General features: G+C 42.8%; 1 protein-coding gene across 1 annotated transcript in view; it reads left to right on the top strand.

Moving 5' to 3' along the window:
- CCDC73 (coiled-coil domain containing 73) overlaps positions 1-14,210 on the top strand; it is a 134,087-nt gene that overhangs the window by 46,240 nt on the left and 73,637 nt on the right. The window contains exon 6 of the mRNA XM_090034625.1: positions 4,684-4,722. Coding sequence (XP_089890751.1) covers positions 4,684-4,722 — 39 coding nt within the window. The remainder of the gene's footprint in view (positions 1-4,683; positions 4,723-14,210) is intronic.

Here is a 14,210-nt window from a genome sequence, read left to right on the forward strand (position 1 = left end):
AGGTGCACCTTGCCTTCCAGTATATAAGTTCAGTTGCTCCTTTAGTTTCTTCTTAGTAGTATGAAATTACTGTTACTCAGCATTTGAACCTGCTGTTGTAGTTCAGTGATAGAATCCTTGTCTACCTCGTGGGTTTGATTTCCAGATAAGCATATAACAAAGCCATGGAGGCACTAAATGTCTGGACTCAGTCTGGCCTTTGGATTCTGGCTCAATAGTCTAAAGGGGGAATGGAAGGTCTGGGCAGCCTCCACTCCTCCATACTCCTGCCTAAGCTTATGCACCAAAGCTTCTAGTGACCTCTCAAGCAAACACCATGATCCAGAAGGATCAATGGATGCATCCTTCTGGATCAGTATTTGGAGGGTGCATCTACACATGTCCCATGGTGCCATTGTTACTGTGCCATCATTTAGTACTTCTGTTAGAAAGTACTAAATGACAGTGCAATAACAGTTGTTACTACACTGTGCTGGTGGTGCACAGTTATTTTTAGCTGTTATGCCACCTTAGCGACTCACTATAGTGAGAGAGTGAATAGTTATGGTGATGTAGCTGCAGCTTCACAGTTTGTGCCCACCAATGCTAAGTCGCCATAGCACATTACTATAGTGACATAGTGTCTCATGTAGGTTGTCTAATTTAGCCCTTCAGGAAAAGGTCCTCCTCCTGTGACGATATCTGGGCTAATGATGCTTCTTTATCCAGAGTTTTCATCTTTTTCTTCATTCTTCCTTATTGGTTGCAGAGGAATAAAACAGATCCTTTCCTTGCCTTGTCTGGAAGATTCAGTTTGGGGCCTCTAAGATGCAGGTGCCCTGACTGGGCCTCAATCCAACACCCCTTCTTTGTGTGTGCCTTTTGTCCTTTCCCTAATCATATCCATGGTCTCCCTTTATTTTATGACTTGCAAACAGTCCTGTATCATACAGGCTTTTAACTTGCTCTGACAAACCCACTACTTGCACTGAGAAAACTTATTGCTGTTTGGAATTAGGATAAACTATACTTTTTGAACTGTATTACAATGTTTTACTTTGTCTACATACAGCATTGCACTGGTGTAGCTATAATAGTAGCTGGTCACCATTGCTGAAATGAGGGGAAATCTCCAGACAAGACTTATAACAAAGTATATTGGGAGATGACCAGTGATAACCTTGTTCTTAAAGAATGTTAAGAAAATCAAACGTTTAGAGAGTAGGGAATTTTTTTTAAAGGAGAGGATTCATGGTATTGTCATATGCTGCAGAATGTCAGATTTTGCTAGTTTCTAATTATTTTCCTGATTTTGGCTGAGTGGGCCAGTCATTTTTTCCACTCCTGGAAGCAAAATAGTTATGTTACAATTTCAAATTAAATGGAAGGAGACTCTTCAGCAAGATTGGGGGTGTATGCTTTACTAGAATTTTTCCAGTGAACCTAACATTTAACATCTTTTAAGGTGACTTTGGCTGTTATTCCTGTATTACTGATATTAAGCTCTTCATTCCTACCTTTTACATTTAATGATAAGTATTTTTTTAAAGATTCTTAGTAGTGTGGCTTTGCTTCTTTCACTGCTTGGAAACCTCCTTCCGTATTTTTAAGTCAGAATAGTAAATCAAATTGTGGTTGTACTTTTAGAAATGTTAAACAATTACGCAAAATTCAGTTGGTACCTGACTTATGAATCTGAAGAAATTAGGAAAGACAATTACTCTATAATTGCATGGGCCAATGTATCTTGAGACGGTGACATGGCACCCTTCTATTACAGCATCCTCACTTAACGTGCTGGTGACATCCTTCTGGACAGTGACCACTAAATATTGCTGCTGTATATGCAAAAGTGATATCTGTTCATACAAGTGTTTTAAAGTTTCAGATTAGTGCTGGCAAGCATGGGTACATGAAATTATTTATGGATAGACTTCCAGATTCTGCATATTATAGCTCCTTTATATTATATATATTGAACAGCACATTATTCATACACACGTGCACATCAGGTGTGTATGTATCTGTGTGTGTACATATATATATATATATAATTAAAGTGTTAGTTGGTGGATACACAGATTCATTAGTTTCTTATTATGGCTTAGTCTTACTTTTTTTCTGTAAGATTTTCTGTCAAATTTGAAAGTATTTATAATTTTACTGAACAGTGATTTCTCAGATTTCTTCAGCTGGTCCTAAAGGCCCTTAAAAATCCTTAGGTTTTATTATATGCTCAGACTAATTGGCTAAAAATGTGACTAAAACTGTCCATATGAATGAAACTCCAAATCAGACTGCAAATCATTTATTTCTCTTTTTTGAGAAAGGTGAGACAGTTAATTCCTAATAATGGACCTTTAAAGGAAAGAGAATACATTTTAAATTTCCTGTTTGAATTAATCTGGCTTCTTCTCTGTCTGACTGTGATTCAACACAGTACATTTGCTGAAGTGTTCTGATGAATCAGAGCTGTGTGTATGAGATCTGGAGTATTTCCTTGACAATTTTGCCTACGCTAATTTAGACTAAAATCATTTCCTAAAGAGTGAGATTAAGTAAATAAGTGAGGCAACATGGACCAATATATGTGGATGGAGAAAATTTGAAGCTAATTGTGGCACAAGGCAGAATTAGACTGAGATCATCTGGAACCATTTTTAATGCCATTTTTTTGAAGTAGTGACTATAACAGTTGTAGATATTTTAATGGCTTATCTTGATGTGTATATAGGACTCCTTGTATTATCTTGAAGGCCACATTTTAATTATGAATAACTTATTAATGTTTTGCAAGAAGTTCATTTGTTTATATTAGATTTCTCTTTTCAGTACATAGGACTGAGTAATAAAAACCATTTTTGCCGTTATTTGTTACATATTTTGTTCTTATTAATGTTCATTTATAAATAGATTGGTTTTTTTTAGTGTTATACTCTACATATTTAATCATTTGGTTAGTGTTGAGAGTATTTTAAAAGCAAAAGAAATTCTTCCACATGGCTGGTCTTCTGTGCAAAAGCTGCAAGGATTTGTTTTGCCTTGTTCAAACCATGACATAGCCCAGGTGATGTATAGTGTACCTCATGGTCTGCTGAACATGATACATGGCCAGCAAGAGTAATAAAGATTCTGCTGGCTTTTCTTAAGTAAGATAAACTGAAATAAAAAATATTCACATTATGTTAAAGATATGATTTAAATTTACCAAAGCAAGGAAGTTCAGAGTTCAGGTTAAATTTCCTTAATCCAGCTTGTTATACTTGGGTATAACAGCACAATAGGATTCAGTCTTTGGATCCAGTAAATTCTGCTCTGTGCATTGCTCAAGAGGACAGGAGGTCATAATACTGGCTATAAACCACCTTTATGCTCTACTGATCTTTGGCCAGTTTCAGTCCTGGCATGACTTAGGACAGCTTCTGCTACCCACAAACAGATCACTAATAAAAGGAGATCTAATAAGGGGCAGGGGACAGACAGGAAGACAGTGCAGATGTGCAGGAGGAACACAAGAAACTGGAAAACAAGTGGGGAGGGGAAGAATGTAAAGGGAAGAAGAAATATTATGGGGAGCCAACATACCTAGAGGAAAAAAGGCAAAATAAGAGGAAAAGATGATTGGAAATTAAAGAGGAAGAATAGAAAAGGAGTTTCCAGATCAGTTCTGGGATCCTAAGTATGAATTCTTAATACCTCTAACTTCTGCATTCTTTTCTTTAAAACATTTTTGCTCAAGGTTATAACCTGGCAGTCTTATTTCTTGAAGTGCTGAAATTCCATGTTAAATTAATTGTTTGTTCTCTAGACTTAATTCTTCTGTAAATAACATATTTTTGCATGAGGTTCATACAACACAGCTCTTGGCTATTGCTGTTTATCCCTTTATGATATCTATCATAAGAACATCTCCTATTTGCAGCCATTAACTGAGAATGCAGATCTTGAGATCTTGCTGAAATGTCACTGAATTCAAGATTCCCACTGATATCAATGAAATTCCATAGCAGATACTGATAGAATGAAAAGTATTGTATTACTGACTTCATATGTGAATTTCACAATTAATAAAGAATGCAGAATATGCACCAAAATATTTCATAGACAGCAGGAGCTGACATTTTTACATTTGGGCACTGAACCCAGATTTTAATGCTGTTAAATATACAAAGACACTTTATGAAACAGCACATTATTTTTAAGTTGAAGTCCACTTAAACCTATTTTATAAAGCATGAAAGCTACCATTTACCGGGTCAGAGCATAGATCCATCTAGCCCCGTATCCTCTCACACAATGGCAGAGGATGGATGCTGAGATGAAGGGTTAACACGGCACATTCAGAATTTTCTCACCCACTGCTTCTCCCCTACTGCAGCTCTAGCACTGCAGCATTATAATTATGTATCATTACAAAAATGTATGCCCCTTATACATTAATTTGTTTATATTAGAATTTCTGCGATTTTTTTGCATCTTTTAGATATTTCAATAAATTGTAATTTTAATCCTAAAATAAATGAGCCATAATCATTGAATTAAAAATGGGGATATTGCTTCATTGGGTTGGCTATACATGAAGCTAAATCTTTAATGCACATGAAAATACGAAAGGAAAATGTAATATCTGGGCCTTCTTCAAAAAAGATCTGTAAAGAAGAGTGGTTACTACAACTTTAGTTATGTAGCTTTATTTTCTTACAGATTTCAAACTACACTTTACAGAAGAAATTGAATGAAATGGTAAGTAACTGCAAAAACTATATCACTGTAGAGGAAAGACTCCAAGAATTTTTACCATGACAATATAATGTAAGCGTGGGAGGGTTATAATGAAAATACTCACAAAATTTAAGAAACAATTATTTGTTAGAATTAACTAAAAAAGAGCATGCATCCCCAATAAATCTCTTAAATACTTGTTTTCTCTTCTCTTTAATGTACCCTGACACTTGCAGAATTGTTTATCAAAATGACTTGGCCATCCTAAGGAGGGTAATCATCCACTATGTTATATATTTTAAAGTAAACATTTTAGCAAAATGGATAAGGCATTTGGGATTTTTTCCAGTTACTTATTAATTAATTCTTCAGTAGATTCTGCATTTCATGCAAGCAGACAAAATAAGGAGAGAGGCAACTTACACCCTCTGACATTGAATATAAATTCATATAGAGTGACAGCTTAGTCACTTTGAATCCTGTTGTATGTTTTAGAAAGTGAAAGAAAGCACCAGAAACATTGCCAGGCTTGATTGAATAAAAGCTGTGAAAATTCTGCTGCTGCTCAACTGGAAAGAATAAAGATAATATTGTCAGACCATTATAAACTGTGATTTTAATTAAGAAGCTCAAAAAACTGGAGTCCAGTTTAGCTTTAAGTACCATGACATTTGTACTGAAAGTCATCTTCAACGCTACAGTGGTTTTACACAAAATATGGTGAAATTGAATAATGTGTCCTTTGACCTGGGAGATAAGGCTACAAGTTAAAGATCAAAGGGAACATAAAATGTGTTTTGTGTGATTTCACTTTTAACTTGCATTTGTTTTTACTGATAATCTCGAAAATATTTAAAAAATACAAAATATTGAATTTGCTTATATGACTTCAGCTATTGCCTTTTACTGAGATACCATGTTCAATTATTTCATATAGAAGAGAATATTTAAATTACAACATTTTTTGCCTACAAACTAGTGAAGTATATATGCCAGTTAATTATATATATATGTGTATGTTTGTATATAAAATTCTTTCTATCTCTCTCTATATCTATATATCTATATCTATATATATCTTTAATTATTAAGTAATCGTTTTTGGATGTGGTCTAAGTGTTGATTCACTATGGGTAGAAACAGATGTTACCTGACATCTCATTTGTGCTGCCATAAAAAAGATTTTGATGGCACAAATGACAAGCCAATAGACATCTCTACTCTTTGCCACACCACATCAGTGGCATGACAAAAGGTAGCATTAAATAGTGCCGCTTTATTGTGGCTGACATCTATTTGTTCTGGGATGGTAGAGTGTGGGCAGCTCTCAAGCTCTGGGAGCTTGAGAGGCTTGTGCACTGTAGAAATTCTCATGCAAGATCAGGCCCCTCAAGCCTGTGGAGCATCTGTTTAGCTTTCCCTTCTTACAGAGATGCACCCAGGGGATTCTCAGGATGCTATCTATAAGTGGGGAACATTGGGGTTCCTTGCTTACAAAGACCTGCTCTGGGATCTCCAGAGGAAGTGAAGAAAGGCTGCATTGGTCCCAGCATGGAAGCACAGGATTTGATAATTCCCTGGGTCCCATGCTAATCCATGCTTCATGTAGAGGCATGGGTCAGTTTGGCTCCCAGTGTTAAGGCACAGGGTGCTGGAAATCCTCTAGGTCCCAAGTCACCCTGCTCATCCTTGTCAGGACCCATGCCAACCCATGTTTCATATGGAGGAACAGGTCAGCACAGGCCCCAGTGTGAAGGCACAAGGTGCCAGGAATTCCCTTGGTCCTGTGTCACCCCACATTGGGACCTTCATCTCCTGTGCATGACAGTGTAGGACAATCGATAATGTGTGTTTCACCAAATAAAGTGGATCGGTTGTCATGACACCTTCATCCACTTGTTTGGTGATGTCTGTCTCTACCCTATGACAGCCTAGTAATTTTCTAGACGTGTCATGGGGGAAAATTCATAGAATTCCTCTGTTTTTACTTTCTTTTTTGACTTACATTGGATGTGTGCTTCCTTTATGTAATTCACATACTCCTAGAACCATAATAGGTATATAGGATTATAAGGAATATATATGAAAATGTATAGAAATTATTTTCCCTGGCTGTCTTTGTCACAGTGGGTTAATTCCTTTAGACTTAGGTTCAACTCTTCCAAGTTTACTCCTAGAATAATTCAACTGCAATCAACAGAACTTTTTAGAGAATAAAGGGGAGTAGAGTTGGGATCCCTGGGCACTTCTACACATGCATTAATTCACTTTAGTTAATGAGCATTAAATCTAGTACTGCAGGGCACTTTTACATGGGCTCCAGGGATGGGGGGAACGATGCTTTAATTAGAGTGGCTCTGTAATTTAAGCACCTCAGCATCTCATGTATCAGCATCCCCATGCTTCAAAATGGTGGCGGGGGTGCTTGAACTAAAGCTCGTTTGATGAGCTTAGTTCAACCATCCCTGACAGCATTTTTGAAGCATGGGGACACTGATACACAAGATGCAGAGGCTGGCTAGAACACGGTAATTACTAGGGCTGTGCGAGGCTTGGACAGAGCTTCTGATCCAGAGAAGCTTCGGATGCTTTGGGGTCCAAAGCAGCATGTCCAACTCAAAGTGCTGGCCTTGTTAGGCTTCCCGAAGTGGTTCGGAGCTTCCAAAGCTCTTCGGAGCCACCTTGGAGCCACCTTGGAGATCTGGCCATAGGGTATAATGGGGAAACAATAAAATATCTACAACTTTGTTATTTTTTTGTCCAATTTGGATGAAATTTTCAAGGGTGGTAGACTCTGCAGAGAGCATGAATCCTGCCAAGTTTCAAGAAGATCAGTGCAGGGGCTTGGGGGGGAACTGCACCCCAAATTCTTGAAAGCAAAACTGTCACATCTATGTGTTACAACACAGAGGGGTCAAGACTGCAGGGATGGTAGCTCTTGCTGAGGCCACAAAGCCTGCCAAGTTTCAAGAAGATCAGTGCAGGGGTTTGGGGGGAACTGCCTGTCAAGCTGCAATCAAGCAGAACTTGTGCCATGTGTTAAGGTGTAGCAGGGTGACAGCTGCAGCGATGGCTGTGGCCACGATGCCTCCCAGCTATTGAGGAGATCGGTGCAGGGGGGTCTGGGGCCCTGCACCTCTAGCTGCTGACAGGCAAAACTCATGACATGGGTGCTTGTGGGACTGTGTCTGTCTTGGGGTGTGGGAGACAGTACTGCATGCCTGGCTGCTAAGCTACTGTGTTACCAGTTACCAATCAATCATAATTCACTCAGGGACCAGCTCAATACACAATACCTAGCTAATATAGACAGTTAATTGCAATCAATTAGCACCTACAAAAACAGACTAAGGAGAGGAAAGAATCAATACAGACAATCAACTGCCCCAAGACAGACACAGTCAGTCCCACAAGCACCCATGTCACAAGTTTTGCCTGTCAGCAGCTAGGGGTGCAGAGCCCCCAAACCCCCCTGCACTGATCTCCTCGACAGTTGGCAGGTGTTGTGGCCTCAGCATGGGCTACCATCCCTGCAGCTGTCACTCCGCCGTGCCTTAACACACACACTGTCACCCATGTCACGAGTTTTGCTTGTCCGCAGCTTGAGGTGCAGTTCCCCCAAACCCTTGCATTGATCTTTTTGAAACTTGGCAGGTTTTGTGGTCTCAGTAAGAGATACTGCCCTTGCAGTTTTGAACCCCCTGTGTTGTAACACGTAGATGTGACAGGAGTTTTGCTTTCAAAAATTTGGGGTACAGTTCCTCCCAAACCCCTGCACTGATCTTCTTGAAACTTGGTAGGCCTCACAAACCCCATACCCACCCACACCCCACATATCCACACCCACATGCTCCCTCACCCCACACCCCTATTGTGCAATCACCTCTATATGCACTACACAACCACATGTAAATCAGGACAAAACTATTTTTTGAAATCAATTAATGAGTGTTGTAGATGTTCAATTTTTAGAATATAACTTGGAAATTTTCTGGTTCTGAGATGGCAAAACCCCTTGCTGAAAGTACTTTCGGGGGCAAGGAGAGCAACTTCTTGTGGCAAAAGTCAGGGGTTATGGGGTGAGACTTCTGGTCACAAAATGGCAACCAGGGGATATGGCACCTGTCAAGGGGCGGGGCTACCAATGTGGCCCTCAACAGCTTGCCAAAGCTCAGTAAGTGGCCCTCCACCCAAAATAATTGTCCACCTCTGCTATAAGAGGATCATCGTAAAGCAGGGGTGTCCAGCTCCTAAGCCCCCAGGGGTCACACCAGCCAGGGGCCTCATGTTGCAGAAGCTGAACAAGGCATGCTGCATAGACTTTCCCCTCCCCCACTACACCAGATGCTCCTCCCACTGCTGCACTGAACAGACACATGTGAGCATGATCCCCTCTCACTGCTGCAACAGCCTCCTCACTGCTGTCGCATATGGACCTAATAGTATGATCTCCTCTGCTACAATGTGGCCCCCCATCACTGCCCTAAATAGGTGCAGTCTCTCCTCTGCATGCAGTGCTGATCTCCCATCTCCTGGTATAGCCCTGGACTCACCCTCAGCTCTCCATGCTTCTTCATAAATGGATTTTGATCAATCTCTATGGATAATTTTCTTATTAGCTTGCTTATGAAGAAAGGAAGGGGCAGCTGGAGGAGGAAGGTGGAGCTTAGAGACCCCAGCTGCTGTTGCAGCTTCAGTCATGGGGGAGATGCAGCTGAGTGAGAGCCCAGGGGCTGCATGGGCCACTAGTTGAACAGTCCGGCCTTAAAGTAGAGGCCTGGTAATGTACAGTAGACATGGCAGGGCTGCCACCTGTCTGTAAATGTACAGATGTTTTGTAATATCACCTGTCCATAAATTCTGTAAGAATAATTGACTCTCCTTAAAAATAAGAAAACCTGATTTCATTTCAAGATTTGTTGCCTGAATGATGCAACAAATCAGACATTGATGCTGGATAGAGAGAGAAGAAGCAGTGTCTCCTGGGTCATGTACACAAGTGCAGGCACCCTGTCAGGGAGGCACTCTAACTCATGGTGCTTTAAACAAAGTACCATGAGTTAGAGCACCATTGAACCCAACAGACATTCACCTGTTGGTTGGAGGGGATCATAACCTGCCTGCACTGGCTTTGGCCAGCTGGCAGGGCACTCTAGGAGGCTGCCAGACTGTTCCTTTCACCAGCCATGCCCCTGCACCCTCCCTGGGCATGCAGTGATGATTGGGTGGCTCCGTGGCTGTCCAGGCAGTCCAGGCAGCAGCAGCTCCTTCTGGCTGCCACCACTCCTGCCCCAGGCCCGTGATACCAGTGGGGACCAGCGTACACAGCCCTGACCCAGTCTGTCCTGCATCTGCTCTGGATTCACCCACCCATGCTCAGCAGCAGCTAGGCAGAAACTGTTCCTTGGTACTGGGGAAAAGCAGCCTCTCCACCTCGCTGCTGCCAAGCCGTTCCTGCTGCAGCCACCTGGATCCCACACAGGGCTGCACTGTCTGCACCACCAGCACTGCCACCTCCAGGCTGCCTAGCAGGGCAGCGGTGGCAATGCAGAGCAGCCAAAGGGCAACACAGAGCAGGCTCCAGGCAGCTACAGCAGGAAGGGCCTGGGAGTGGTGAGGAGGAAGGGCTCCTTTTTTCCCATGCCAAGGAGCAGGTTATGTCTGGCTGCCACTGCTGCTGAGCTGGGGTGGGTGATTTTGGGACAGGCACGGGGCAGTCCAGGGCGGGGCTGTGTGCACTTGTACCATAGGGGTGGGGCCAGTGGCAGTGGCAACTGGCAGGAGCTGCTGCCGTGTAGGCTACCTAGAAAAGCAGTCCAGCCATGGAACCACCCCAGCCCTGCTGCATGCTCAGCAGGTGGGCGGTGCAGAGGAGGCACGGGGTGGGCTGGGTCGGGGCTGTGCATTCAGGTTCTGACTCTTCCGCTCCTGCCAGGGTGAGTCTGGAGTGGGGAGGCACTGCAGGGTGTTCTGGCTCTGGGCTTTTGTGGGGTGGGGGCAGGTGCTGACTGGCTTAGGGGGTGTGCACAGGGGGGGACTTCCATGCACCGTACCCACAAACCCTCTCCCACAAATCCCACAACCACACCCTCCCCCACAAAAAAAATCACACACCCAACACACAACCAAAGATGGCAAACTCCCATTACCAAAAGAAGTACTTCCATGGGCAAGGGAAGGGGACTTCTGGTGGCAAAGGTCTTGGGAGGGGGCAGGACTTCTGGCCCCAAGATGGCAACAAGGGGGTGAAGCACCTCTCAAGGGGTGGGGCTACCCTTGCAGCCCTTTACAGCTCACCAAAACTTGTTAAGCAGCCCTCCAGCTAAAATAATTGCCTGCCCCTGAGATAGAGGGGAAGATTAGAGAAAAGGGGTGACTACCACTTCTTCCCTACACATCTTGATCCTCAGCTACCTTATTAGCCTCCTGGACAGTTGATCCTGGGTTACAGAAGCACAAATATAATTCTTGTTCATCCTCCTTGAGCTTTAATATTTTATCCCTAGCCATATATGAGGAACTGGGCCAAGCGTTTTAGGTTATTCCTCCACTCTAGTTTCCATGTGCTGTTTGAAATCTAAACAAACAACATGGCATTAATGTATGAGAAACAAAGCATAATGCTAAATGAACATTACTAATGTTCATTTATAATGCTAAATAATACTAATAAATAAATAATAAATAGTATTTATAAACACATTTATAAATATTTATTTTAAATTTTATAAATAAACACATCAACAAATAAATAATAGATAATGCTAAATAATACATTTATAATAGTAAATGAACCCAATGTACAGCAGACAGTTTAAAATGAGGAGCCAGGTCTGGGGAGGGAAGCAAAGAAACTGTAACTTGCTGGAAGCTTTTGAGCTGTAGAAACTGGTGCTTTGCTTTATGTAATTTGTCTATGGAGTGTTTACTTTTATAGCAAATCATATTGTTGAACATGGTTTTAAAGTAGGTGTACATTGTGTACATTGGGGTAAGAGGCAGTCAAACTGTAGAGACTGCAAACAGATGCATAAAGGGGCACCATCACAAAATCTGCCCTTTGGGCAGGGGGCTGGGCCCAATGAACTTACAAGGTCCCTTCCAGCCTTAATGTCTATGAAATCTATAAAACAGTCTAACTTTATTTTCCAAGCTGAGTGATACAAAAAAAGTAGAGTGTAAATCGTGAAAAATAAATTCACTCAAAATTATTTTATTCTTAATAGTCTCAGATATTAATAGCAATAAGGAATCTTGATCAAAATGCAAATTTCATTTTCATAGTGCCTTTTAGAATCAATCCACCACAGTATTTTCAGCTGAAAAAAGAACATTTATAATGGATACTGCATCTAAAAATTAAGAAAATAATTCTTTTAAGGGGAAAAAATGGCAGGAACTACTTTATAAGCCATTGTTTTCTTTTTTGGGGGAATCTGTCCCTCTAAGCAAATGGATTTTGATATGGATAATTTCCCCATTATCTTGCCTCACATCCCCTGTCATAGCAACTCCTCTGTTTACCTCAGACTCTAGCCTCACAATTCTCAACTTGTGTTTTACTGCAAAACCTCTGACTAATGATTCAGTTCCTTGCATATTCCTCAGAAGACAGCAGTTAACTTCCGCCTTTTCTCAGGAAGCCTCCTGATCCTGTGCTATCTTTCTGGCCTAGTTCCACTAAAAAATCACTGCCCCAGCAAACCACATGGCCACAATCAATTTCACTCCCCATCCCAGCTTATCTTTATTACAGGTGAAGGGCACAGCAATCATTCCCTCTCATGGCGTATTAGACTTTAGGATGGAAAAGTGAGATTCCACGGATTCCTACTTCAGCTCCAGGATCACACCACTTCTGTTTTGCAAGCTTGCTTCAGATTTCCTTTATCTTGTGTTCAGAGGAGGAGCATTTTAAGACTGAGATTTTAAGGCCTCTTTGCCTAGAGCAGAGTATTGCCCATCAAGGCAGTAGCAAGCCAGACTGCTTTATTTTATTGGGAATAAAGCAAGTTCTTCTTTGTCATCAGAAGCCATATTTGGCAAATGGCAAACTGTCCAAATAGCTAATCAAAAGACAGCTTTTTTTTGATGGTAAAGCTCAGGGTCAGGCAATTATTTTGACTGGAGGGCCGCTTAATGAGTTTTGGTGAGCTGTTGAGGGCTGCAAGGGTAGCCCCAGCCCCTTGTTGCCATCTTGGGACCAGCAGTCCTGCCCCCTAACTCAAGACCTTTGCCACTGGAAGACCCTCCCCTTGCCCCTGGAAGTACTCCTTTTGGGAAGGGGTTTTGCCATCTTGGAACCAGAAAAAAACAAATTGTATATTAAAAATCAAACATCCATGATAAGATATTTTAATTTTATTAAAAACAAATGTTTGTCCTGATTTGTGTGTGTTTGTGTCGTATGTATATAGAGGTGATTGCATAATAGCTCAAAATGCAATCTTACTTTTGCATATTGTAGGGGGGTGTAAGGTTGGGGGGTATGGGTGGGTGGATATAGGGTTTGTGAGCGTGTGTGGGTAGGTTTGGGTGGGTGACTGGGTGGGTATTTGTGGGGGGCTGTGGGTGTGTATAAGTATGTGTATGTGGGGTGTGGGGGAAGGTGTGGGAGTATGTGTGGATGTGGGTGGGTAGGTATGAGGGGTTTGTGGGGGTGTGTGGGGTGTGTGTCGGGCGCGTGGTGGAATGTGGATGCATGTGTGTGGTGGGGCATGTGCACATAGCAGTGAGTGGGCCTCCCTCCAGAGGTGCGAGGTTGTGTATGTGCCGGGGGTGTGTGTGAGGGAGGGTGTGGTTGGTTGTGGTGTTTGTGGGGTGTGTGATTGTGTGTGGGGGAGGGTGTGGTTGTAGGGTTTGTGGGGTGAGGGTTTGTGGGTATGGTGGGGTGTGCATAGGATCCCCCCATGCATACCCCCCTGAGCCAGTCAGCACCTGCTCCAACTCTGCAACAGCCTGGAGCCCGTGCACCCTGCAGTGCCTCTCTGCCACTGCCCCACACCACACTTGTTCTGGACTCACCCTGGTGGGAGTGGAGCAGCCGAAACCTGCACACATAGCCCTGACCCAGCCCACCCCGTACCTGCTATGCACCACCCACCCGTGGCACATCCTGTCACCTCGTGGGCAAGCAGTGGGCTGAGGCAGCTCTGTGGCTGGATTGCCTTTCTAGGCAGCCCCGGTGGTGGCAGCAGCTGCAACAAGCTGCCACCACTGGCTCCAGCCTTGTGGTACCAACAGGGACCCATGTGCACATCCCCAACCCAGCCCACCCTGTGGCTGCTCCAGACTCATCTGGCCAGGCTCAACAACAGCAGCAGAGGCAGCAGCCAGGCAGAAACTGTTCCTCAGTGTGGGGAAAAAGTGGCCCCTCCCTGTCACTGCTGCTGGGCCATTCCTGCTGCAGCTGTGCAGAGTCCATGGGTTGGACAAAGCCCCTCTGTGGGTTGGATCCAGCCCATGGGCTGTATTTTGTCCACCCCTGGTATAGCTGTTATAGCCACAAT

This window comes from Crocodylus siamensis, chromosome 2 (genome assembly GCF_052110815.1).
Source record: "Crocodylus siamensis isolate JL-2025a chromosome 2, ASM5211081v1, whole genome shotgun sequence".
Lineage (NCBI taxonomy): Eukaryota > Metazoa > Chordata > Crocodylia > Crocodylidae > Crocodylus > Crocodylus siamensis.